Raw genomic sequence first — 25856 nt, 5'->3', positions numbered from 1 at the left:
GAGGCATATGAGCCCTGAGGGAAACAGCACCCAGGGAGGGGATTAAGGGGAGAGGACCTCATGACTGCAAGGGGTCATTCTGTGGGCAGCCTGAGTCCTTCCTGTGTAAAAATGCAGGGTATATTAAATAAGGACTCCATCTAATGGTCTTATCCTTGTCTATGGGTTCTGATTCTTTTCAGGCCACATTTTAACCATGGCCCATTTCTAGGGATGAGGCCTCTCTGGCTGCTAATTCCCATTATTCAGGACATCTGGGGAAAAGGAAAAAAAAAAAAATCCTAGTGTGGATAGTGTCCTAAGGCTACCATGTGAATAACAGTGGCCATGAATATATTCACCTTAAATTAGAGTCCAGGGTCAACATTTTTCTTTTCTTTTTCTTTCCTTTCTTTTTTTTGCTAAATCCTAGCCAAAGAGCTGGTGTAACTACTGAGATGTGGAAGTGAATTTATCTTAAACTTGCCCCAATGCAGCTAATAAGGGAAAGCTGTCCAATCATCACAAAGTCAGCTTCTGACAGCCTGTCACATTTTCCACTGATGCACCAGACGTGACTAAACTGTGCAGGGGCTGTCTGTCCGGGATCTGGATTCCCTTTCACTGTGCTCAGCAGGAAGGGGCCAGCATCGTCCTATACCCATGTCATGAACTTGACATAACCCTTAGTAATGGAAGAGGAGGCCTGGCATGCTACCAAGCCCAGGCTTTCAGCTTAGTCTGTACACACTGTGAAATTTTAATTATTTCAAGGTCCACACTGTACCCAATCTGCAGAGAGACCAAATTTCCAGAGGAGAAAATAAAACATGTTGCTATTTCAACAGCCATCTATTACAACACTGGACAGCAGGACTCAATGGATAGTTGATCATTCCTAAAAGTTACCACTCGGAAGACAAATTTATTATTGGTTGATCCCTCGACACATAACAAAGAAAATATAAACTCAAAGACACAAATACTGATGAAGGTATTTATGTTAAACACTCAAAAATTTTTCATTGCCTCTTATGTTTAATTCTCTCTGCTAAAGAGTAGAATAAAATGTGAAGAAGAAAGATACATTTTAGAAGGAAGAAAGAAGAGTAAGAACCAGCAACAAAGAAGCTGGTGTGACTTTCCTTTTTAATTTACTGTTTTTCTAGTCTGATTTAAAAAAAAAATAAAACTTCATTCTTTTTCTGTTTGGCCGCACACATTCTTATACAGTAAATCCTCTCGTGGACCATGGCAGGGAGACAAATGAAGCGATAACACGGGAGCTGGTGGCCTGTCTGCCCTGGCCACTCTCCCCTCCTCCACACGCCATCCTTCAGTGCACACAGAACTCAGGTTCCATGAATACTTCCAGCACAGGCAGGGACTTTGTGTACTTCATATTCAGAATAACTCTAAATACCCTAAACCCCCCAAAATTCAGGCAGAGAGGGAATTTTTTAAAAGGAAAACACCCTCAACCAACTTTCAGTCTGGAGACTTCAGCCACTTGCCAAAATATGCCATCTCACTGAGCCAATAAATGAAGAGCAGGAGTGTGGCTGTAACTGGGTCAGGAGTAGGGTTTTCATTTTTCACAAGTCGGGGGGGAGGATACCAATATGGTTAGTCAGTCAGCAAGCATTAATCCTCATTAATGTCTCCCATTCAAATCCATTCTTCACTGCACAGCTGTGCAAACATAAATTAATTGGGTCATTTTGACGAAGGCATACAAGAAAAAATTTCAATGTGAGGCAGAGGAACTAACTGGACAAATAACACATTCTTTAAATGTGTAGGAAGGACTGTACAAGCTACCACATCATAGACTGAGGGACATTCACTCAAATTCACACCACCATAAACTCCCCTATGGGAGAAGCTTCAAAGGGCAGAATGAGGTGGGGACACGTTCATGACAAAGCATATAATAAACTGCCAGAGTGAAAATACTGGCTCCCACTCCTTGCCAGATACTGTGCTATCTATTTCACAGAGCCATGTCATTTAATACCCTCACAACATCATTACTCCCAGTTTACATATAAGGTAATTAGAAGCAAAGAGATCAAATAACTTGCTTGAGGTCATACCAGCAGTAAATGGTGGAGTCACAGTGGTCAACGTTCAATTCAGGCTGACACGACTCCAGAGACCATGTTCCTAAGATGACATTGTCCTGTTTTCTATATGCTTGGCACTATGCTTGCATCGTGGAGAGCAGAAAAAAAGGTACAGTCATTTCTTGCCCTTTAAGAAACTTACAGTCTGACTGGGGAAACAGGATGGATACCTGCGAACTCATCAGAAAATAGGAACAGGAGCATTGCATTAGCATCTGCACTTTTTAGGTGAAGGAAGCCACATACAGGAGCTGGGGAAAGTGGCTACAATTTATCTGACAACTTTGAGAAGGATTTCCACCAGACTCTAAAAAGTGAGATACTGAGAGGATATAATACTTTAGAAAATACTGATTTATTCCTTCCATGGTATGGTTTGAATATTCAAAATCTTTCCTTTCAGAGCTCTCCCTTCAGAAAGGACAGGACAGTCAGCCCATTCCCCAGCTTCATTTTAAGGTTAATAAAAATAGCCACAGCCTCCTGGAAATCCAGGAGAAGAGTTCTCCTCTCTCTTCTCCAGAGTCTTCACTCTGGTTGAGGTGTGGCAACCTCTCCCAACCTTCAGAGACTAAGAAGGGAGGAGATGATTTGCATCATCTCTTTGGTTCTTTTCATTGGAAATGAACCATCTCAGTGCCTCTAACTGACAGGGGCAGACTGGAGCTAGGGACCCATGAACGTTCTCAGAAGAAGTGGCAGTGCTCCAGAAACTAGGGGAGTGAGTATTATCATGCCAGAAATTATTCTGCAATTATTTATAGCAGACGCATGACCCCCATGCCTGTAGAAGTGTTGGGGGGCTCTGATAACCGTTCTCAATCTGCTTCCACTCTCTTTGCTGCATTTAAATTTCTGTTGCATTCTTAACATTCAACTTCAGATGTATATGAATTTTTAAAACGCCTGCATTTTTTAACTGGGAAGACACATTACTGTGATGAGCTCCTTTTTCCCTGCATGGACAAAACTTGGTCAGAAGAGCTGGGGGCCGGGGGGGGGTTGCTGTGTGTCACTGACGTCACCTTGCTTGGGACTCAGGTTTTATAAGGAGTCAGGTGAACATTCAAAAACAAATCTGCCGACCCTTACTGGGTGAACAGTAGGTCGAATGCACAGAGAGAAGGGCCTGAGAGAAGGGTCGTCACTTTTCAGGCAGGCTCCCAGGTCAGCCGTGCCACTCCCGAGAGCCCGCAGTGTCGGGGTCTTTAGGACACAGCAAATATTCCCTAAATGTCCTGCCCAAAGAGCAAAGAGCTCAAAGTTGTTGGACAGTGGTTCTCAACTCCACAGAATCATACAATCACCTGAGGAACCCTAAAAATCATTCCTGCTGTGCCCTACCCCAGCGATTGTGATTCCAAGGGTCTGGGATTGGGCCTGGATACTATGATTCCAACACATAAGCAGGGTTAGAACCGCCACATTGAACACAGCCAAGTCTGACATACCATAAGCATCAGTGAGTGTGGTTACTCAGTCAACAGACACTGAAATGAACAGAATCCTTCTGCTCCTTTAGCAGCTTACTCTCAATTGTATTTCTTTCTGGATCCTGAGAAACTAAGAGTCTGGGCTGCCCAGATTACAATCCTAGTTATACCACTTAGCAGTTAAGTGACCTTGGGCAAGGTATATAACTTTCCTGAGACTCCGTTTTCTTAGCAATACAAAGGGGTTAATATCAGAAGGTAGTTGAGAGGATTGCATGAAATCAAGTATGTAAATTATGTGACCCAATGTCTGGCACATGTCAAATGCAAAATAAACATTAGCTCCATGACTGATGATGATGATGACAATAAAAATATACCAGTTGTATTTCAATAAAAGGAATGTTTTTTCTAGATGGGGTATTTATTCACAAGGCCAGGTTTTAAGGAACTGTGAAACACTGGAATGTGAGAGTTAGACATTTAGCATTCCCTTCAATTATGAATACAGACCAACAAGTCTCAGTATTAGAACAGTACCTGTGATCTTGTCACCGATGGAAACCACAGATATTTCTATATAATACAGTCGTGGTTGAAACCCTGAAAGAGTATTTATATTTAGGGTGACCAACTGCCCTGGTTTGCCCAGGACTGAGGGGGTTTCCCTGGATGAGGGATTTGTAATGCTAAAATTGAGAAAGTCCCAGGGAAACTACTCCCTACTGACATTCATCACTACTTCAGAATTATGGTAGTTATCGAACCACTAAATGCCACTGCTTAATGTGTTAACAAAGAAGCACCTACCCTGCCATATATCATAATTTCAAATGATATCTTGGTAAGTGTACATATGTTCACATAATCTGTGTCCTTTATAACACCTTGTATTTCATTGGATGCACTTAAAAGCATTCTTCTAAGTCCATAGGCTTCACCAAAATTGCCAAAGGGGTCCATGGCACAAAAAAGGTGAGGAGGGAAGAAACTGGGAACATTGGTTGGAAAATGAAGGTAACCATATCTTAAGTTCTTTTAGGCCTTGCAACCTAAAAATATAGAAGACATAGGCATGTACCTCCAAAGGCACAAGTAGATAATCAGTCAATGGAACCACTTTCCCATTATCAGGAGTCTGTCTCCTAATCCTACATATAGTAACCTGGGAGTCTCCCTAATTTCTGCACTCCTGATGACACACATATGTGCATCTAGTTACTTATATCATTGTAGAGTTAACTCCATCTTGACAGCTATTGACTCGCGTATCCATTAGGTCTACAAGTTTCCAGTAACTACAAATGCTTCCCCTAAGAATCATAATTTGACAGAGCCTAAAACTTTCCATGAATTAAGACAACAGAAAATTGGATTTTAAAAGATCAAGTTTTGGGGTTCTTGGATGGCTCAGTCACTTGAGTTTCCCACTCTTGATTTCAGCTCAGGTCATGATCTCATGGTTCCTGAGTTTGAGCCCCACATCTGGCTCTGCACTGACAGCACAGAACCTGCTTGGGATTCTTTGTCCTCCTCTCTTTGCCCCTCCCCCACTCATGTGTGCCTATGCACATGTGCGCTCTCTCTCATCTAAAAATAAATAACTAAACTTAAAAAAAAGATCAAGTTTAAAGAAATGACCAAAAATAAACTTATTCCTTACCGAATACCACTGAGCTTCTGACAGGCACCAGCTCCCATCTTCCCTAACTGCCACCGCTGACCGCCGTTCCAGAACTCTCCCACAGGGCAGCAGGAGACCACTTCTCTTCTGATCAATGTAACTGTAAGCTCCCAGCCCAATGTGACCAGAAGGCAGAGTTCTCATGATCGCCCTTGTCCCAGTATATACAGATTTCTTTACTTCCCTGTCATTTTTACAAAATCTTCTCACTAACAAAGTGGACCTCTCCTTTTTGCTCTTAAAAAAATCTTCTTCTACATCTTCACAATTATCAGGGAAGTCCTCAAAATGGCTCAGAAAGGTCTTGGCAGGTGGACTGTTAGTAAAGTCCTCCCTGCAAAAGCTGTCACTTGAACACACCGCATTGGCCCTTTGGCAAGAAGCTTCGAAGCACAAGTATCTGTCATTTAAGGCGTCACAATGATCACACTGCAGCTGCCCATTCTTATTATCACAGTTTTCTGCCAATTCCATGAGTTTACAAGTATATGCCATATAATTTTTCTGTCGCTCCCCACGAACACCAGGCAGTGGTACACAGTTACCACAATCATCCAAAATCAGGTTGTCTGACAAGGTACAGAAAGTGTCTGACATTCTTCTGTCGACTTCATAATGAAAGTGAAATGCTGCCATGCTGCCGTCAGGGTGTGCCCGGCCGCTCTCTATGATGGCCGACTGATTTCCTAAGGGACTAATGTCCATGGGAGGTCCATCCACTTCCAGTTGAATTCCAGGGAACACCTTTCTTTCCAGTGAGGATGGGATTCCAGTTTCCAAACACAGGCCTTCCTCCATGACAGAATCGCACGTGTCATAACACTGGCTCTGAGGAAGGCTGCACTGGCTGTTTTTCAGTACGTTGTTGCAGTTAATATTGAGGTTTTTCACAGAATCTGGCATGCTTTCCTCCCAGTACTTCTCATTGCTGTTCTCATCACTCATTATCTTCTCCCTTGCTATGGAGACAATCTTGGGCAAGTTGCTTCCAGAGGATTCTTCTTTAAGCTTGTTGAGTCGTGAGATGGTGGAAGTCTGACCACTCTGCCTGACACTATGTGCCTTTGGAACACTGACGTCTGAGACCTTTTCACTACTTTCATCTAAAGCCGACGGAGACGATTTCACCTTTCTCTGAGTCACAGGTGTGAGAACAGAAGCTGCCATTTCTTCAGAAGTCATCTTGACCAACACACAGGTTTTAGCTATTGCTGTTTCTTCTCTCTGCTGATCATGTCAAGATTTTTATAAAACAACTTATTATTAAAATAATCTCAGATCTACAAGTCCTGAGAAACAGTGTGACAATTCCTTTCATTCAGGTGCATTAAGAGCCAAATAAATTTCTCCAGTTATAACTTCCTATCATGTGTAATATGTTTTTCTAGACCAGAGTTTTAAGGTGGTAGTTCAATTTTCTTTCCTCTGTTATTTGAAGTAATTCTTTTGGAGATTTTTACTCGGGATTGCATTCTGCAACTTCTGATCTCTCACTGACTTACTAACGATTAAAAATCCAGTTTGAATGTTTCCTGTAAGAAAAAGACATGATGTCAAACACTGTGGCACTAAATAAATTTTTAAAACCGAACTTGTAATTCTAAGCTAATGCAAAATATGAACCAATTCTGAATATGAACAGAGTTTTGCAATTGATAGTTACTTTTAATGTTTTTGGTATTTATTTCTCTGATTTAATGTTTCAGAAATTCTGTTTCCAGCCAGAGTAGAGTAACAACAGAGACCAGAATTATTCCCCTGCCTTAAACAACTGAAAAAATCAGACAAAAAAAAAGAAATAATGGTTTTTAAATACTGAACAACAGGGAACACAGAACAGTGATTCCTGAAATAAGAAAACAACAACAAATGAGGTGAATCCTATAAATGCCCTAGCTTACAGTGTGAGAGTTTCTAGGCCATAGGGGAGGGAAGGGGAACTCAGGCTGAACCCAACAGAGTTCTTATTTAAAGGAAAGAAAGTTGAGTGTTCAATGAGACCATAAAAACTAGAGAAAGAAGACATGTTAAGTGGAGAGAAGCAAAGATAAGGGTGGTTGCAGGCTTCTCATGAGAAACAATGCAAGCTATGGGGAGGTGTTTAGGGAGATGGGTGAAATTGAGGATGGAGATTAAAAAGTACACTTATCATGAGGAAACAATAAAATAAGATAAAACACAATAAGAGACAATGCAAGCCAGATGAGAGTAGAGTCAATCTTTAAAGTACTAAAAGAAAAAATACTGCCAACTTAGAATTCTATACCCAACAAAAATATCTTTTGAAAACAAAAAGAAAAGAAAAACTTTCTAGACATACAAAAGCTGAAAGAATTCATCACCAACAAATTTGCATATAAGAAACAGTAAAGGAAGTCCTTTAGAAGGAAAACAATACCAGACAGAAATGTGGATCCATGCAAAAGAATAAAGAGCATGGAAAATGTTAAGTATGTATGTAAATACAATTTTTTAAAAATTGTAAACCACTTGAGATAGTTAATCTTTTAAAGCAAAAATAATAGCATTGTATTGTGGGGTTTCTAACACATGCAGAAGGAAAAAATAGCACAAGATCACGAGAAGGAAAATGGAAGTATATTGTTACAAGATTATTTTCTAAGTGAATTGGTGTAACATTACTTAAAGGCAGGCTGTCATAAATTAAAGATGCATACTATAAGCTCAATACAACCACTTTAAGAAAAAATATAGGTAATAAACCAAAATATTAGAACCATAAAAATTTTCAAATAATCAAAAGGCAGAAAAAGAGGAAAAGATGAACAAAGAACAGAAGTGGCAAATGTGACTTTGTGTGCATATGTGTGTGTGTGTGTGTGTGTGTGTGTGTGTGTATTCTTTCCATTCACTTTAATAAGAAATTATTCAAGCCAAAGTATGGAAAGAGCCCAAATGCCCATCAATGGATGAATGGATAAAGAAGATGTGGTATACACATACAATGGAGTATTACTAGTCAATCAAAAAGAATGAAATCTTGCCATTTGCAACTACGTGGATGGAACTAGAGGGTATTATGCTAAGCAAAATTAGCCAGAGAAAGACAAATATCATATGACTTCACTCATGTGAGGAATTTAAGACACAAAACAGATGAACATAAGGGAAGGGAAGCAAAAATAATATAAAAACAGGGAGGGGGACAAAACATAAAAGACTTAAATATAGAGAACAAAAAGAAGGTTGCTGGGGGGGTTGTGGTAAGGAGGATGGGCTAAATGGGTAAGGGGCATTAAGGAATCTACTCCTGAAATCATGCTGCACTATATGCTAAGTAACTTGGACGTAAATTTAAAAACTTATTAATTAGTTAATTTAAAGAAATTACATTTAAAAAAAGAAATTATTCAGGTGAATGTGGACATAAAAATTTTCAATTTACGAAAAGTATTCTTAAAAAATAATTTATTTTTATTCCCCAAATTATTGAACCCTGTTCTACATTGGGAACTATGTAATGGGGCTAGATATCCCTACTTGTGATTCTATTGAGAGAGGGAGAACTGAACAAATTTCAATCTGGTGTGGTAAGTGTAATTATCAAGGATATACAGGGCACCACGGGATCACAGGTGTCCTTCATAAGTATACCATTCCTTTGTAAGTGAAGCCGTCCTTACCAAGACAACTGATGAGCATTCATACTCTGCTGTCAACACCAGATTTAACCCATTTTTGCCCTTTGCCACACAGATGTCCCTCTTCCCCGTGCTTCTCCCTTTTCCTCTTGTCCCAAAGAAGCAGCAACCTACCCCTCTTCCCTTACATATATGCCCCTCAAGTGCAACCACAAAGTCTCACTGGCTCCCAGCACATGCAGTCTTCACAACTACCTTAAAAAATCAGAGGGCATCCTGTCAGTCAGATACTTCACAGGAAGTCAATGAGCCCACACAGAGCAGCAGTGTCCTGGTTCAACCTAACCCTTCCACCTTTCACATCCTCCTTCCAACCTGGTTTCTTTTAAATTTTCTTCAGAAAAAAAATGCATCTATTATTTTTGGAGAAATATGCTCAGTGTAAAACAATTCAAAAAATGCAGGAAAACACAAAAATAATTTCAACTTAACATAAACCCCACTATCCAGAGATAACCACTATTAATACTTTGAGTAAACTCCTTCCATAAGGCTCCCTATGCATCAACACACAGAGATATAGGTATATGATTACACAAATACCAGATCATGCTGTATATCCTACTTTATACCTGCTTTTTTTTTTTTTTTTTACAAATTCCAATTCATGAACAACTTTTCATGTCAAGAACCAAATAGATAATTTTAATGGCTTTTGGCACTACCTTGGGTTTCCATAACTTTGCTCTATTTTTTAGAGTAACTTTTAAAGCCAAAGCCTTCAGACTGACTGTTATTTGTCCTTTCTCACCTATGAGGAAGGTCATTCAAAGCATGTACTGCTTCACCCCTGTTCTAAGCACTTCAAAATTACTCTCTCATGTAATTTTCACTCAATCATACAAGATAATGTGATGGTTTTAAAATATGTCCACAAATTCTTTGTAGAGTCTAACTGCCTTCCCCTTGCATGGAGGCCGTACTTGGTGACTTTTTCCAACATACAAAATGTGTTGAAGTAACAGTGTATGACTTCTGAGAATAGGTCATAAAATGTCATAAAACTTATTGAGGTTTCCTTTTGTTCTTCCTCTCATTTGTTCTGGAGGAAATCAGATGTCATGACATAGGAAGAGCTCCCTGTGGCAAGAACTGAGACCTCCTGCCAAAAGCCACTGGAATGAGCCATCTTGGAAGGGGATCCTCCAACACCAGTCAAGGCTTCGCATGACTGCAGCCATGGTCTATACGTCTATATGACTTTAACCTCATGAGCAAGCCTGAGCCAGAAGCACTCAGTTCCCAAATTCCTGAGCCACAGGAAATGTGAGATAATAAATGTTTACTGTTTTGAGACATTGTTTTGAGGTAATTTGTTGCACAGCAAGAGAGAACTAATACAGAACAGTTCTACTATGATCCACATTTGACAGATTAGAAACCCAAGCACAGAGAAGCTGAGTCACTTGCCAAAGATCACACTGCTGGAAAATGGTGGAGTCAGGATTCAAACCCAAGAAACCTGACTCCAGAATCTGTGCTCTCCACCATAGTTATGCTGCTTTCTTGCTAACTAGTTTGAAACCTCATCGGTTTGAATTTCTGATGTCCGCTGGATGCAGAGATCCATGCCTTCTAGGAGGATCCTCTTTTATCTGAGTTTGTCTCTGGCAGGCTGAGATCTTTGTTTTGTGGTAGTCAGTACTGAACAACATCTGAGAGAGCTGACTCCCTGAAGACTCCATCTCAGGTCATTCCTTTATTCAACATATTCTTTTTTTTTTAATTTTTTTTAATGTTTATTTATTTTTGACAGAGAGAGAGAGAGAGAGAGAGAGAGAGAGAGAGAGAGAGACACGGAGCATGAGCTGGGGAGGGGCAGAGAGAGAGGGAGACACAGAATCTGAAACAGGCTCCAGGCTCTGAGCTGTCAGCACAGAGCCCGATACGAGGCTCGAACTCACAGACTGTGAGATCATGACCTGAGCCGAAGTCAGACGCTCAACCGACTGAGCCACCCAGGCACCCCTCAACATATTCTTACTAAGTACAAAATTAAATGAGGCAGGAATTTCCCCTTGATTTCTTTATAAGCTAATAGATCATCAGGTAAGGTATAGTGCAAATAGGGCTATAATCTGGGTTACCCCAGAGGAAGAGCATCTAAATCAGATAGTGGGGACAAGGTGAGGGTGATTGCCATGGAGGGTTTCCTGAAGAAGATGATGAGCAAGCCGAGTTTTGAAAGACAAGAAGGAATCAGCTAGATAAAGAAGTGGGATTAACTTTGCAGAAAAGACCAAATGTGGATTCTCACGGAGAAAAACAATAAGACATTGGCATCTGGCACTTCAGGCAACTATTTTAACCACTTTGGGTTTGGTCTCATTGTCCTGTAAGACAGAAATAAAATTACCTATTTGATCAGATTGTGAAGAAAATGCTTTGGAAATCAAAAGTTAAGGACAAATGCTTGTCATTCTATGCCTTGTGAAGTTAAGCAGCTCTGTTGGTGACGTGGTGTTGAATTTACTTTTGCCAGATATAATACCCATTCCACTCACCAGGTTCACTTAAACTTAAATTTCAATTCGATAACTGGGGCTGACCCCCTGAATCCCAGCTGCATGACCACAAGCCAGCTATATGATCAATCTCGAATTATATGTTCCACTTCTTTAACATTAGCATAAATCACATGTATTTTATATGTCCATCAATAAATGTTAATTTTCTACCTCCCTCCTCTTGGGAAGCTCTAGGTTGTCTGTGAGGGAAGATGGAATAGGTTAAAGTTGGCTAAAGAAAACCTGAAGCACTTGAAAGAAGATCACAGTCTAACAGTTTTGGAAGAAGAAAAAGATGGAGAAAAAGATTCTTCTTTTCTTAATGTGGTTTGTAGGGAAGACTAGAGAAGGACCAGCCTGGGAGAGATCAAAGGATGCGTGGGCTAAGAATATGGTAGAACAAGAAAGAACTTGTCAAAGTAGCATTTCTAAGCTAGAGATGAATTGGAATGGATAATATGTCTAGGGAATGACTGGCCATGCAATGATAGGGCTATGTAGGTGGTGCTGGAAATCTTAGCCAAAGTGGTAACACAAGATAAAGAAATGAAAGGTTTAAGAAGAATCAGGAGTGACACAGAGTAAATTTATAGCTTCGGGGTAGGGAAATATCAGTCACAAATAACCTTGCTGATAAATTTCCATGGGCTAAATTAGGGGCTGGCAAACTACATACCAAGGTCCAAATCTGACCTGCTATCCATTTTGGTAAATAAAATTTTATTGGAACACAGACATGGCCATTCATTTATGTAATGTCTATGGCTGCTTTTGCATTACAATGATAGAGGTGATAAACTGACAGAAACTATGTGGCTTGCAAAGCTAGAAATATTCACCATCTAACCCTTTATAGAAAAAGTTTGACAAACTGTTTGCTAGATAAATAAGTTAATAAAATGCCTGGTTAGAGCCAGAAAACTGAGTGGGAGGTATACCCATCTTCATGTAATTGAAGAACTAAGGTGAGGAAATATTCTTGTTACATATTGTTTCAAAAGGCAGGATCATGGCCAAAACAAATGAATTATCGGGGAGGCATGCTCTGGCTTAGCTTGATAAAGAACTCTAACTTGTAGAGCTATTTAACAAGGGAGAAGCTATTCTGGATAGTAGTCTTCTCACCGTTGATATAAAGATTTAAATAGAGAGGCATAGTGTTCAGCATAGCAGGTGTTCAATAGGTGTTGAACAAATATTAGAATGAATGAATACTGTCTATAATGTTTAATTTAAAAAATAATGACAAATACTTATTGATCATGTATCATGTAACAGGCATGTTCTAAGCACAGTGTACATAATATCCCTTAATCTTTATAATAGCATTATCGGTAGGGTGGCAGAAACTACTAATTGTCCCTCAAAATCTGTTCTCACTTTTTCTCAATAATAGAACTTCTGAATTTTGGCCAAGCATATGGTCATCCCTTTAATGGCCTCCCTTATAGCTAGATATAGCCATATCACTGTCATTACTAATTAGATATAAGCAGAAGAGGTTTGTTATTTCTGGGAAGATTTTTTGAACAGAAAGGGTGTGCCTTTCTCCTCCCCCTTTCTACTTTCTGCTGGCTGGAAGGAAGGCATGATGACTGGAGCTGAAGTAGCTATATTAGACCATGAGGTAAACACAAGAATGGACACCTTTCATAGTAAAGAAACAAGACAGAAGTCTTGGATTTGGGGGAAAGAAAAATAAAATTCTATATTGTTTAAGCCACCATTATTTTAGGTTTTCTGTCATTCACATCAAAACTTTTCCCTAACTAATAGGTGTGAATACTATTATCACCCCATTTTATGGATGATTCTCAGAATATTTGAATGGCTTATCTAAAAGTACAGAGATGTGATATAACAAGGAAGCTATATAGTGAATTCCTGCATTGGAGGGGAAGTTATATTCACTAATTCACAGTATGTCGCTAATTTATTTATTAGGTTGTTAGATTTATTTAATATTTAAGGCCAGATGATTGTGTCATAAAGAACAATTAAATGAGAAAAATATTAAATGCAAACACATTGGTTTTTATGATTGTCAATGTCAGAAGGATGTGGGGTTTAACAACAACAAAAACTATCAGACAACTGTCGGTTATTTATTAAGTACCTGTTATCTTCCAGAGTTAAGAAGGCAAGGTGGTTATGGAACAGGAGATCAGGAAAGCTCTGATGGAGGAAGATTTAACCTGGAACTTCGCAAAGAGGTAGGAATTAGTTGTATCCATAACCAAGAAAAATACCTTGGGTAAAAGGAACAGCATGAAGAAAGATAAAGAAGTAGGAAAATACAATGCATAACTATAGACTCATCTGAAGTTCTTAGGAGAACATTGACTCCAATCAAAGAAAGGGAAAGTTGCTCAGTAATTTCACCAGCATGGAAAGAAACACTAGGGCAACTGTCAAAGCTGATAACAGAATGCAATAGTCTCTATTTCATCTTTAAACCTAAAGGATTTTATAGAGTTCCTTTCAGTATCATGTGTATGACAGATAAATAACTGTGCCACAGTTATCTACTTATGCATTCTCTTCCCCAAAGCCCATTCTGCAGTGAGATTAAAGAAAATATTTTGCCTACACAACCCTTCCTCCCTTTCTCCCTACTACAGGCACACCCACACCCAAGCCCTACATGATGAGTCAGTCTTCACTCTTTCTTCTCCACTGAATGTCTGCTGCTCCACTCCCTCCTGGCCTCCTTTCTCTGAACTATTATGATGGAAACTCCAAAACTTACAAAGAAACAAAGCTTTTAAAACATTCCACAAAGGCACTGGTGTACTAATCTGGGTCCTCTTCCAAGACCTTAAAGACTTAACCCTTTGTAATTTCCACTCCCTTTATTGGAAAAGTTTCAGAGTCTGGGATGCTAGACTTGTGACCCAGAAAACCCAGAGATAACCCTAATCTTTATACTCTGTGCATATTAAATATCAGGAGTTAACTGATAGTTAGGTGAGAAAGTTATACAAATATTTTTTAACTAATACATTGACGAGGTTGCCAATATAGAAAAATAGAGGATCACAAAAAAAGTTTGTTCATAACAGGTTAATTCTCAACTGTAAAACTCCCAAAGAAAGGAAATCCTCACTGGAAACACAGTCTCTGATTAGTCTGCAAATCACCCCTCTCTCCCTATTGCTCTCTTAGAAATATGGAATCAAAGACATTAGTAGAATTTTAAGCCAAGAGTGGAGGCAGATAGGATTGTGGTGTTGTGACATTCACAGCACTCCCTCTCCTTTGCTACGGTACAAATATGTAAAGAAATTCTGGAGTCGTATGTATGTGCGCACATGCACATGCACACAGAGATGTATGTTTTTGATAAGAGATGAGAAAAGAGAAAAAGTGAGAGTCAGAAGGTTGCATTAGACCCTCCATGATTTAGTCCCAGTCTATTTTTTTCAGCTTCATCTCTGACCAATACCTAGGAGAAAATATCCTGTCATACTGGTCTTTTTGCCATGTACTGAACCAGCCTAGCATTAATGCCTCTGTGCATTTCCCTTCCCACTGTTTTCTAACTCTGCTAAGACTCCTTCACCCAACTCCAGTGGCATTTCCCCTCTGTAACCCTCCCTGATACCCACTGTCAGCATTAATTGCTCTTATCTGTTTCCCACAGTTCTCCCTACATTTCACCAGTACAAACATGTCATGAAACACTATACTGTAGCTATTAACTATATAGGACCACTGCATGAATTGAAAGCTTGTGAAGAACAGAGACCTTGCATCTTTAAACTTAAGGAGTTTTGGAGATACCCTGCATCCCACATTCCTGACACGGTATCAAGGTATACAGTTGGTCTCAACAGACATTTGATTCTTTCCTTCTTTTCCATGGCTCTTTGAGCCCAATATTTGTCCATTAGGACCTGGATTCCTTAAGGGCTTTCAGTCTTCTAAATTCTAACCTTTTCCTGTTTCAATCCATGCCATATTACCTTCAGAAAAATCCTCCCCAAACAGCATTTTCATCATATCACTCTTTTTACTTGAGAAAAAACAGAGTTCCATTTTATCCAGTGTAGTAAAGCCACACTTTATCCTAATCCTTAAGAACATCCTCAATTTCTTAAAAAAACAAAAAAAATTCCTTTGCCTGGGAGTGGTAATGTAAATTATCAATTATATAGAAATAACATTTTAATAATATTGAGGTTTCTAATCCATAAACATGATACAGCTAGTTAGCACTATAGCTCTTTCTCTTTCTCTCCATATATACGGAGAATATATGTATGTATATGCACACACACACATCTATGTATATATACATATATCTTTTTGGCCATTTGCTAACTATTTTATTATTATTTAAAAGCTTTGCATAAAACAAATATATGATATCCTCAGAGCTAATATTTACTTTGAAATGCCTTTATATTAGAACTGTCATGGACATCTAATAGTATTTTAAAAACAAAATGCTGGGGCGCCTGGGTGGCTCAGTCGGTTGAGTGTCCGACTTCAGCTCAGGTCACGATCTCACGATCCGTGAGTTCGAGCCCCGCGTCGGGCTCTGGGCCGATGGCCCAGAGCCTGGAGCCTGCTTCCGATTCTGTGTCTCCCTCTCTCTCTGTTCCTCCCCCGTTCATGCTCTGTCTCTCTCTGTCTCAAAAATAAATAAACGTTAAAAAAAATTAAAAAATAAATAAATAAATAAAAACAAAATGCTGAGAACAAGATGTGCTCTGGAATTAAATTGGCTTTTTTTTAAGTTTTTTTTTTAATTTATTTTGAGAGAGAGAGACAGACAGAGAGCACAAGCAGGGGAGGGGCAGAGAAGGAGAGAGAGAGAATCCCAAGCAAGCTACCCACTGTCAGTGTAGAGCCCAATGTAGGGCTCAAACTCAAAAACTGAGATCATGACCTGAGCCAAAACCAAGAGTCGGACACTTAATCGACTGAGCCACCCCAGCAGCCCTAAATTGGCTTTAAACTATGTTTAGGTAAAATAGCTCCTACACGTTTATTACTTTTACTAATACAACATGTTGTGTGATAGCTGGGCCTAGCAGCTGTCTCAGTTACGAGTGATATTTATGTAAACGCAAACTTAAAAAAAGAAAACTCTGTAGATCCTGAGGAGACAGGAAGCCCTTCTCGACTATTTTCTGCATGTCATGGATGAAAGAGCTGCTACATGGGCAGTCTGTTTTTACTGTGTGTGTGCTGAAATTTCGCTCAGCTGAATTGGGTGTGCTCACAGGAGGCAGAGGATAGCGGGGGAGTAAATTGGCTATGTTGTGTAGGGGTGGGGGCAGAGTCAACCACACAGCCCTGCGGAGCCTACACAGGAAAATCAAATCATGCATAGTATTGTTGTCTGAATATGAACTCTTAATAAGTTATTGAAACAAAGGATTATCTCGTGGTTCCTCAACAATTTTTGGTTCATCTGGAACCTTCCATGAAGGTGCCAAAGAGTTACCAAGGCAGTTAGACCAGGGAAGCCCAGAGAAGAGAGTCTGACATGTGATGCCACTTTTTCCACGATGAATTTGCTCTTTTGAAAGTCATGGCTGAGAGGCTGAGACACAGATTACTGTTTATTATAAACATGCAACTCAGGAACAGCCAGATGGAAGAGAAGCACAGGGCAAGGTATGAGAAAATGGTAAGTAGCTTCCATGCCGTCTCCAAGCACACTACCCTCCCCAAATCTCCACATGTTCACTAGCCTGGAAGCCCCATACATATCTTCTTTAATTTATCTTAGCAATATTTTGTATTTATCTATACAGAGGTCGTGCACACCTTTTGTTAAATTTGTTCCTATGTTAGTGTTGTTATTAGAAATGGAATTATTTTACATTTCATTTTCCAGTTGTACGCAGCTAGTATGCAGAAATACAATTGAATATCGTGTCTAGACAATGTAACTTATACCCTTGCTAAATACAATTATTACTTTCACAGATATTTTGTAGATGACTCGGGATTTTCTATATGGACATCCATGTCATCTTCATATAAAGAAAGGTTTATTTACTTCTTTCCAAAATGCATACTTTTTATTCTTGCCTTACTGCACAAGCTAGGATCTCCAATTATGATACTAACAGAACTATGGAGACCATACATCCTTGCCTTGTTCTCAGTCTCAGAGGGAGAGTATTAAATATGCCACTATTTAATGTGATATTAGCTGTGTATTTTAAATGCCCTTTATCAAACTGAGTCAGTTGAACGTCCAACTCTTGATTTCAGTTCAGGTTATAATCCCAGGGTTGTGGGATAGAGCCCCATGTTAGGCTCCATGCTCCATGAGATTCTCTCTTTTGCTCTGCCCCTTGCTCCTCTCCCCCACTCATGCGTTCTCTCTAAAATAAAATTAAAAAAAAGAAAAGAAAAGAAAATGAACACCAGCCCCTATATCACACCATACACAATAATTAACTCAAAATGGACTATAAAGCTAAAATAAAATTGAAAACTATAAAACATCTAGAAGAAAACAGGTAAAATCTTCATGACCTTGGGATACAGAAAAAATTCTTAGGACACAAAGGGAAAAAAAAAGACAAAATGGACTTAGTCAAATTTTAAAAGTTCTTCTCTAAAAGCAAGAAAAAAGAAAAAAAAAGACAAAGCACAGATTGGGAGAAAATATTCACAAAACATGCATCTGCAAAAGTGCCTATATCCAGAAAATACATAAAACTCTTATAACTCAATAAGCAGTTAACAACACAATTGCTTTTAAATGGACAAGAGATTTGAACAAATACTTCATAAATACATGAATACTTCATATATATACACATACATATGTGTGTATATATTTATATATGTGTGTGTGTGTGTGTATATATATATATATATATATATATATATAGAATATAAGGAAATTGTGACAGATCAACAAAATTTCTATACGAAAAAAATATGAAGCTCAATCCTTTCCTCACACCACACACAAAAGTTAACTCAAAATGCATCACAAAATGGATCCTACATGTAAAAGCCAAAATTACAAAAGTTCCAATAGGAAATATAGGAGAAAATCTTTAGAACCACTGGAGTAAGCAGAAATTTCTTAGGCTGAACACAAAAGAAAAACAAATGGATAAATTGCAACACAATTAAAAACACCTGCTCTTCCAAAGATACTCCATTACTGTATGGTAGAAAATATCTGTAAGATAAATATCTAATAAAGAATCTGCACCCAGAATACATAAAAAAACTTCTACAACTTGATAATGAGAAGACAAACAACACTATTTTTTAAAGTGGGCTAAAGTTTGAATAAGCACTTTACCAAAGAATACAAATGACATAAAAGGACATGAAAAGATGTTCAATGTCATTAGTCATCAGAGAAATACCAATTAAAATCACAATGAGATAGAATTCATCCCCACTAGAATAGCTAACATTAAAATGACTAGCCATACCAAAGTTGGTGTGAACGTGGAGAAAATGGAATATTGTGGTGGGAATGTAAAATGGTATAGCCACTTTTGAAAACAGTTTGGCAGTTTCTTATAAAGTTAAATATACATTTACCAGATGACAAAATTCCACTGGCAGAAATAAAATAAAAGCATATATCCACAAATAGACTTATATGCAAATGGCTTTAGCAGCTTTATTCATAACAGCCCAACCTGGAAGCAACCCAAAAGTCTATCAACAGATAAATAAACCACCTGTGGTATATTCATACACTAGAATACTGCTCAGGAATAAAAGGAATGATATTCTGATTTTACAACATATATGGATGAAGCTTAAAAACATTAGGCTGTGTGAAAGAAGCCAGACACTGAATGATTCCATTTATATGAAGTTTTACACCTGTGCTAATATAGTAGCTACTAGCCACATGTGGCCATTTAAGTAAAAATTTAACTTAAATTAAGTATATTAAAAATTCAGCCCCTAAGCTGCACTAGCCACATTCTGAGTGCTCAATGGCTGTATGTGGCTTGTGAACTGTATAGTATAGCACAGATAAGACTATAAAATGGCACAAAGGGGTGGTGTATACTCCTCCAACTATATACTTTACCCCTATCAGCATTTCCAGTAGACTGCAGGCTGCATTTCAATCCCACCTGTGCTCTCAGCCAGCTCTCAGCACTGAACAACCTGTTCAATTGTACAATATGGTGCTGACATAGCACTACGGCAGTGGAATCATTCAATCTGAGTTTGGATCCCATCTCCAGTTAACCTTGCTAAGGCTTAATTTTTATATCTGTAAAATGGGGAGAGGCTAATAGTTTCTCATGTAACCTTCACAATAATACTATAAAGTACTAATTCCTCAAAAAATAGTACCCTTTATTCTCATCATTATAAAAACTGTTCCAGAGTCATCACATATTCCTTCCTGATGTAAAACCATGTTTATTTCTTTTAAATCACCCCCCCAGGACTATAATAACAAAGGCTCAATAAATATTTGCTCACATATTGCTTTGTCCAGAACATTATTTATATGTTAGTAGGTGATGATTTTTTTAAAAAAATCTCATCCAGTGCAAGCAGTTAAATTATTCTTTAAGTTTGTCTCTACAAGTGTACTGGGTGCTAGCATGAGTGCAAGGGACTACATGACTTCACAAGAAGAGAAAGGCACAATCCCTGCCTACAAGAAAATCATTTGCTATTATGGAGCCATAAAGAAAAAACTTATGATATGAGCTAATAACATAAAACACTGAATAGTCCAGGCAGTTAAAAAGTGACAGAATCATTCAATAATGTGTGTATTAATTAAGCAACTGATTAAAAAAAATGACGATACAAATGGCAGAAATCAGCATGAACTCAAGTCTTATCAGCAAAGACTTCCCAGAGAATGTCATAGTCTTTAAAAGAGGACTCTGCCCTAGGAAGTAAGGCCAGGGAGAAAATGGAGGAAAGAGGGAATTTTGGCCATGTCTTGGAGATGGGATGGAAGATTGTAGGCTGACTGGCATGTCAGAGTATATGCCAGAGGCTACTCTGCCCTCACTAAGCACAACGGCAGCAGAAGCAGCAGAACCATCCTGGATAGGTGCTAGAAAGTTCTCCCATCAGGTCAAGGCACTCATTGTGGAAGCCTTGCAATGAAGGGGAAGAGAAAAGTGGGAAGAACCCAGAGCCACTTCCTTAAAGCCCTTGCATTACCTATCCTATGCATTAAAAATATAACAGGCTTCCCCAAACAGCCAATTGCCACCATTCATTTGGGGTACATATAACTCATGTAACAAGCAATTTTTAATTAATTGATAGTTTGCAATATCAACACACCCATTCACTAATTTTTTTTTTCAAACTGGTATTCTATAAGTCATTCCTCAATTAATGTAATTGTATTTCCAAAGAATTAAAAATACATGTGATGAAATGTAACTTACTCTGGATGAGATAAACATAACAGAACAGCTCTACTACCCTAACACATTCTCACATTACAGTCTCTCAGTAAAATGATCCTGATTTAATCAATATAGGATATGATTCAGCTCCTGCAAACTCTTTTCTTCATGCCTGTGTTTCTTGATCTCCTTCCTACCTGGGTCCCCCACATCTGATATCTAGCCTACATTTCATCATCTCACGGAGTAAAACATTTTCCAGACTAAATAACTCTCCAGTTTCATAGAGATTCGCCTATAAAGCCCTAACAGATGGAAAGCATTTTAAATCCACATACTTAATGCATAAGATAACCATTTCTAGCCATTTGCTTTTTTATATTTACATTATATTTAACACCAGCACCAACAAAGGTCTTCAGAGGTCTTCTGGTCAACAAGCTTAAAAATTACTCTTGTTCCTTATGGATGTCCACCAGTGACATCAAATTCTGGGTGGAAGCCCAAGCCAACAGCTGACAAACAGCTGATATGATTCTACTGGATTGTTTTCAGTAGAGTTAAAAATGCAAATGGAACACCTCATTAAAACTCAATGTCCATTTTAGTTGTGCCTCTGATTTCTCACGAAGTCATCATCCAAATGGGAGAAGAAATATTATTCATACTTTTTACCTAATTGAAAAAAAATGAGGCAAATAAGCTTTTTGTATTTTGTTTTTGTTGTTGTTGTTTACATTTTTTTAGCCTGTAAGTCAGTACCTTGACATTCTTGTTATTTTTCAGGGCAGTGTCACCCAAAGTACAGAGCTGCTTCCGAGTCCACAATCTGAAACAAGCAGGGTTGCTCAGACCTGTATTACCAGCTTTCAGGACATTCTTGAGCCTCTAACAAGTGATGGAGGGTAGTGAGTATCTAGGGAGGGTGAGGATATGCAGGAGGAAGCAAGGAGCCATGAGTTGGCCAATCTCAGGATGTGGGTGGTGTGGGCTCCTCAGGAAATCAATGATGTCACATGACAGTTGGTAAGGTGCAGTTCATTTTGTTACCATTATATCATTATTCCAAATACTAGTTATGATTTTTAGAAGTTCCACGGCTAAAATAAAAAAAAAGCAAGTTTTGGCAAGAGTGTTGTACCATGTTCCATACTGTTTAACAAATAGCACATGTTATATTTTTCTGATTATAAAGCAATACAGATTTACCATAGAAAATTTGAAAAAAGTCTGATAAGCATAAAGTAGAAAAGATAAGGTAAGATCATTAGGTAAGTCCTAATTTTCTTATAACTTCCTTCCAGTTTTCCATGAACATACATCTTTTAAACTGAAATTTAAAACTGAAATTATATTGTATACTCCATTTTTATCCTGCTTCGGTTGTGTATTATCTAAAGGAATAACTTTTGAACGTAATGAAATCTATATAAACATCAACATTCCCTTTCCTAATGTTCTAAACATTATTTTAAAAAGGAGGAGATCAGGGAAAATTATATAATCTGCTCCCCTGAAATCAAGCCTAATCTCGCCTGTTTAATATATTTATAATACTGCCCCATCCGTGGAATACAATAACTTCCACTCGATCTTTCTTGAAATGGCTGGTCAACCAAAAGAGTATGATTCATTCGTGCACTTATTCAAAAGAAGTTTTTTTAAACACCTAACTATGTGCCAAATCCTATGCTAGGCACTAAGTATAAATGTTCCATAAAACTACTGACTCTAATTGAAATTTATCAAAGAGATATATGCTAGGTTCAGGTGTTGTTTATAATATTAAACTAGGAGGAACAGAGCCAAGTTTGAGGGTGATCTAATCAAAACCAGACTCTCCAACCCACCAATTTGACACTCACCTCAGCCAGGGGGGTCTGCTCTGCTGCTCCCCGAACCTGCCTATTCACCCCCACTTTTGTGTCCTGTTCATCACTCCTGAGCCCCCTCTACCTTCCTTTCTCCACAGCCACATTCTATTCAGGAAGCTTCTTTGATCACTCTCAAACTACTGCTGCACCTACCATCCAGAACATTCTTGAGACAACCTTAATTGCCCTTGTTCCAGAGTGGCGTGGTGATAAGTATCTAGGACGGGTGCCAGAGCTTCATTTTCTTAATTATTTCCCACAACTAAGCACCACATGCATTACTGCCAATCAACTAACCATTCCTCTCAGGACTTTCTCCACATGAATCTGTCTCTGAAAAGATTTTTCAAGGAAAATATTCTACACTCTCAGTTGTTGCAAGCATTCTATATATTTCCTATCCTGACTAATGACATTGGTTGCCTTCCTGCAGTGGGATGACAGCAGAGACAAAACACTTGGAGTAGCAAACTTTGATCCACTTTACCCATAACTCCTCAAGAAAACAGAACTACCCCATGTAAGTCAGTCTCTTGGGTCACCTCATCACCTCTAGGCCACATCAAGATCTGAGCACCTCCTGTCTTATTCAATCGTCACAGTAACTCTGGTGAGGCACATACTAAGCCCACAATTTCCAATTTGGAGATTAAAAAAAAGAAAAAGAAAAACAGGTTTAGAGATTAAGCAACTTGCCCAGAATTATCCAGCCAGCCACTGGGGAAGCAGACATTCAAATGCAGGTAGTTACTTCCCCATAGCAAGCCTTTTATGCCCTAGCTAATATTCTTCCTCACGTGCTCTTCCCATGAGACTGAAACCAGTGATTCTCACATTTACATCATGTGAGGACTTGGTACAAATACACGCGCCTGGGTGCTAGCCCAAGATGTTCTGATTCAGGAAGGCGAGGAGAGATCTAAATTTCAATAGGCACTTCCCTTCTTCCCCCCACCGACCAGGTGACTCTGGTGCCAACTGTCTTCAGACTACACTGATGATACTGCATGAAACACAAGGAGGCTAAACTAATCGGGGGTGGGGGAAAAGGCTTTTGTAAAATGGCATTCATTTCTTCATTACCCATGATCCATCAGGGCTTTATTATTAGTTTTTTTTTTAAAGGTTATTTATTTTGAGAGAGAGAGAGAGCACGAGCAGGGGAGGGGCAGAGAGGGAGGGAGAGAGAATCACAAGCAGGCTCCACGCTGTCAGTACAGACCCTGATGTGGGGTTCAAACTCACAAACTGCGAGACCATGACCTGAGCCGAAACCAAGAGCTGGACACGTAACTGATTGAGCCACCCAGTGCCCCATGAGGGCTTTAAAACAGGGTGGCTGGGAGTTAGTGCTGAACTGGTACAGACTGTCAGTTTGGGATGATGAAATAGTTCTGGTGATGGATGGTATTGATGGCTACACAACAATGGGACTGTACTTGATGCCACTGAAATGAACACTTAAAAATGGCTAAAATGGGGGCGCCTGGGTGGCGCAGTCGGTTAAGCGTCCGACTTCAGCCAGGTCACGATCTCGCGGTCCGTGAGTTCGAGCCCCGCGTCAGGCTCTGGGCTGATGGCTCGGAGCCTGGAGCCTGTTTCCGATTCTGTGTCTCCCTCTCTCTCTGCCCCTCCCCCGTTCATGCTCTGTCTCTCTCTGTCCCAAAAATGAATAAAAAAAAAAAAAAAAAAAAAAAACGTTGAAAAATGGCTAAAATGGCCAATGTTGTGTTATGTATACTTTATCACAAAAAAGGAAAAAAAAACCAGGGCAGAATGCTAACCTCTTAGCTGCCTTGCAGAGAAGTTTGTGATACTCCTTCCTGCTGAACTGCAAAGAGGTGCGATTTACTTTTTTTTTTTTTTTATGTTTATTCATTTTTGAGAGAGAGAGAGACAGAGCATGACCAGGGGAGGGGCAGAGAGAGAGGGAGACACAGAATCCAAAGCAGGTTCCAGGCTCTGAGGCATCAGCACAGAGCCCAACATGGGGCTCGAACTCACAGACCACAGGATCACAACCTAAGATGAAGTCGGATGCTTAACTGACTGAGCCACCCAGATGCCCCTACTTTTAAGGGATCCCTTGTGAAAGGGACCTACTGAGAGACAAATGGTGAAGAAATTTGGCCCCCAGGTGACCCGTCCTCAGCTCTGGATTGGCTGTGCACACTCCAAGGCCAGGTGACAGGGCCCATGCTCAGCGAGAGTTCTCGGCACATGTTAGCAAGCCTCATCCCCTTCCTGCCCACAGCTTGGGAGCTTCTGAAAGTATATCCCCTGAAGCTCCCCTTGGGAGCTTCTGAAAGTATATGTCTCTGACATACCCATGGGTGTCCATGGACATGGTAGAGAGGGAAGACGGGTGCTCAAGGGACCTTGGGGAAAGAGCCTGCTTCACGGTTTCAGCCAGCAGCACCCTGGGATTTTCAGCAAGTCACCCCACTTCCCTCAGACGTCACCTGGTCTGTTCCTTCTCACTTTTCAAATTTCAGCTCAAATAGCATCACCTCAGAAAGGCTTTGCAGGCTCTAAAGCAGCCCTTCACCCCTCCCACCCATCACTTTCTGTAATATTACACCGCTCTTTGTCTTGTGAGCATTTACTACCACTGGAGATTACACATATTACTTATTTGCACACTAGTTACTGGCTGGCATCCTGAAAGGACAATCAGAGCTTCTGGAGAGCTGTGGAAGTGCTGGTTTTGTCCACTGCCATGTTCCCAAGGCCTCGCTGGAGACATAGTAGGAACTCAATAAATATTTATAGGATAAATAAATAATCAGCCTCTTTTGTTAAATTGTGTATAATCAGTTCCTTCTATCTCCCAAGACAATTTATAGGGAAGGGCAAAAGAGATCCGCTATGGCCAGGGTACTTTGTAAAAGGCAAGACTCCACACGCTAGGTGGGGTTATAGTGGGGATGGGAGCAGGGCAATTTGTGAAGCCTTGAGCACCTCAAGGAGCCTCCTCTGTGACCTTGACAGTAATGTGGCTCCTCCTTACTCCTGTGCTCTCTATAAGCAGAGACTTGTCTGGAATCTAAAAGTGATGATGCTCCACCCTGCAAACCATCCAAACAGAATGCAACACAGTTATTTATTACAAGGCAAGTCTTCTCTGTGAGTTTTCTCACTAATGGGGCATTATTTCTCAAAGAACAAGATATCACCTAGGACGTCAGGGATCTGTCAGGTGGGCAAACCTAGAAGAACCACAAAGATGCCCCCTGCCCCAGGTTATTTG

General features: G+C 39.5%; 1 protein-coding gene across 2 annotated transcripts in view; it reads right to left on the bottom strand.

Moving 5' to 3' along the window:
• Positions 1-25856, bottom strand: part of PLCE1 (phospholipase C epsilon 1) — a 321900-nt gene that overhangs the window by 277683 nt on the left and 18361 nt on the right. For both annotated transcript variants that reach the window (XM_049646407.1, XM_049646408.1), the window contains exon 2: positions 5202-6754. In XM_049646407.1, the coding sequence (XP_049502364.1) occupies positions 5202-6404 (1203 nt within the window). In that variant the 5' untranslated portion in view covers positions 6405-6754. The remainder of the gene's footprint in view (positions 1-5201; positions 6755-25856) is intronic.

This window comes from Panthera uncia, chromosome D2 (assembly GCF_023721935.1).
Source record: "Panthera uncia isolate 11264 chromosome D2, Puncia_PCG_1.0, whole genome shotgun sequence".
In the NCBI taxonomy this organism is placed as follows: domain Eukaryota; kingdom Metazoa; phylum Chordata; class Mammalia; order Carnivora; family Felidae; genus Panthera; species Panthera uncia.
The sequence above is the reverse complement of the archived record's forward strand: the minus strand, read 5'-3'. Positions and strand labels throughout refer to the sequence as shown.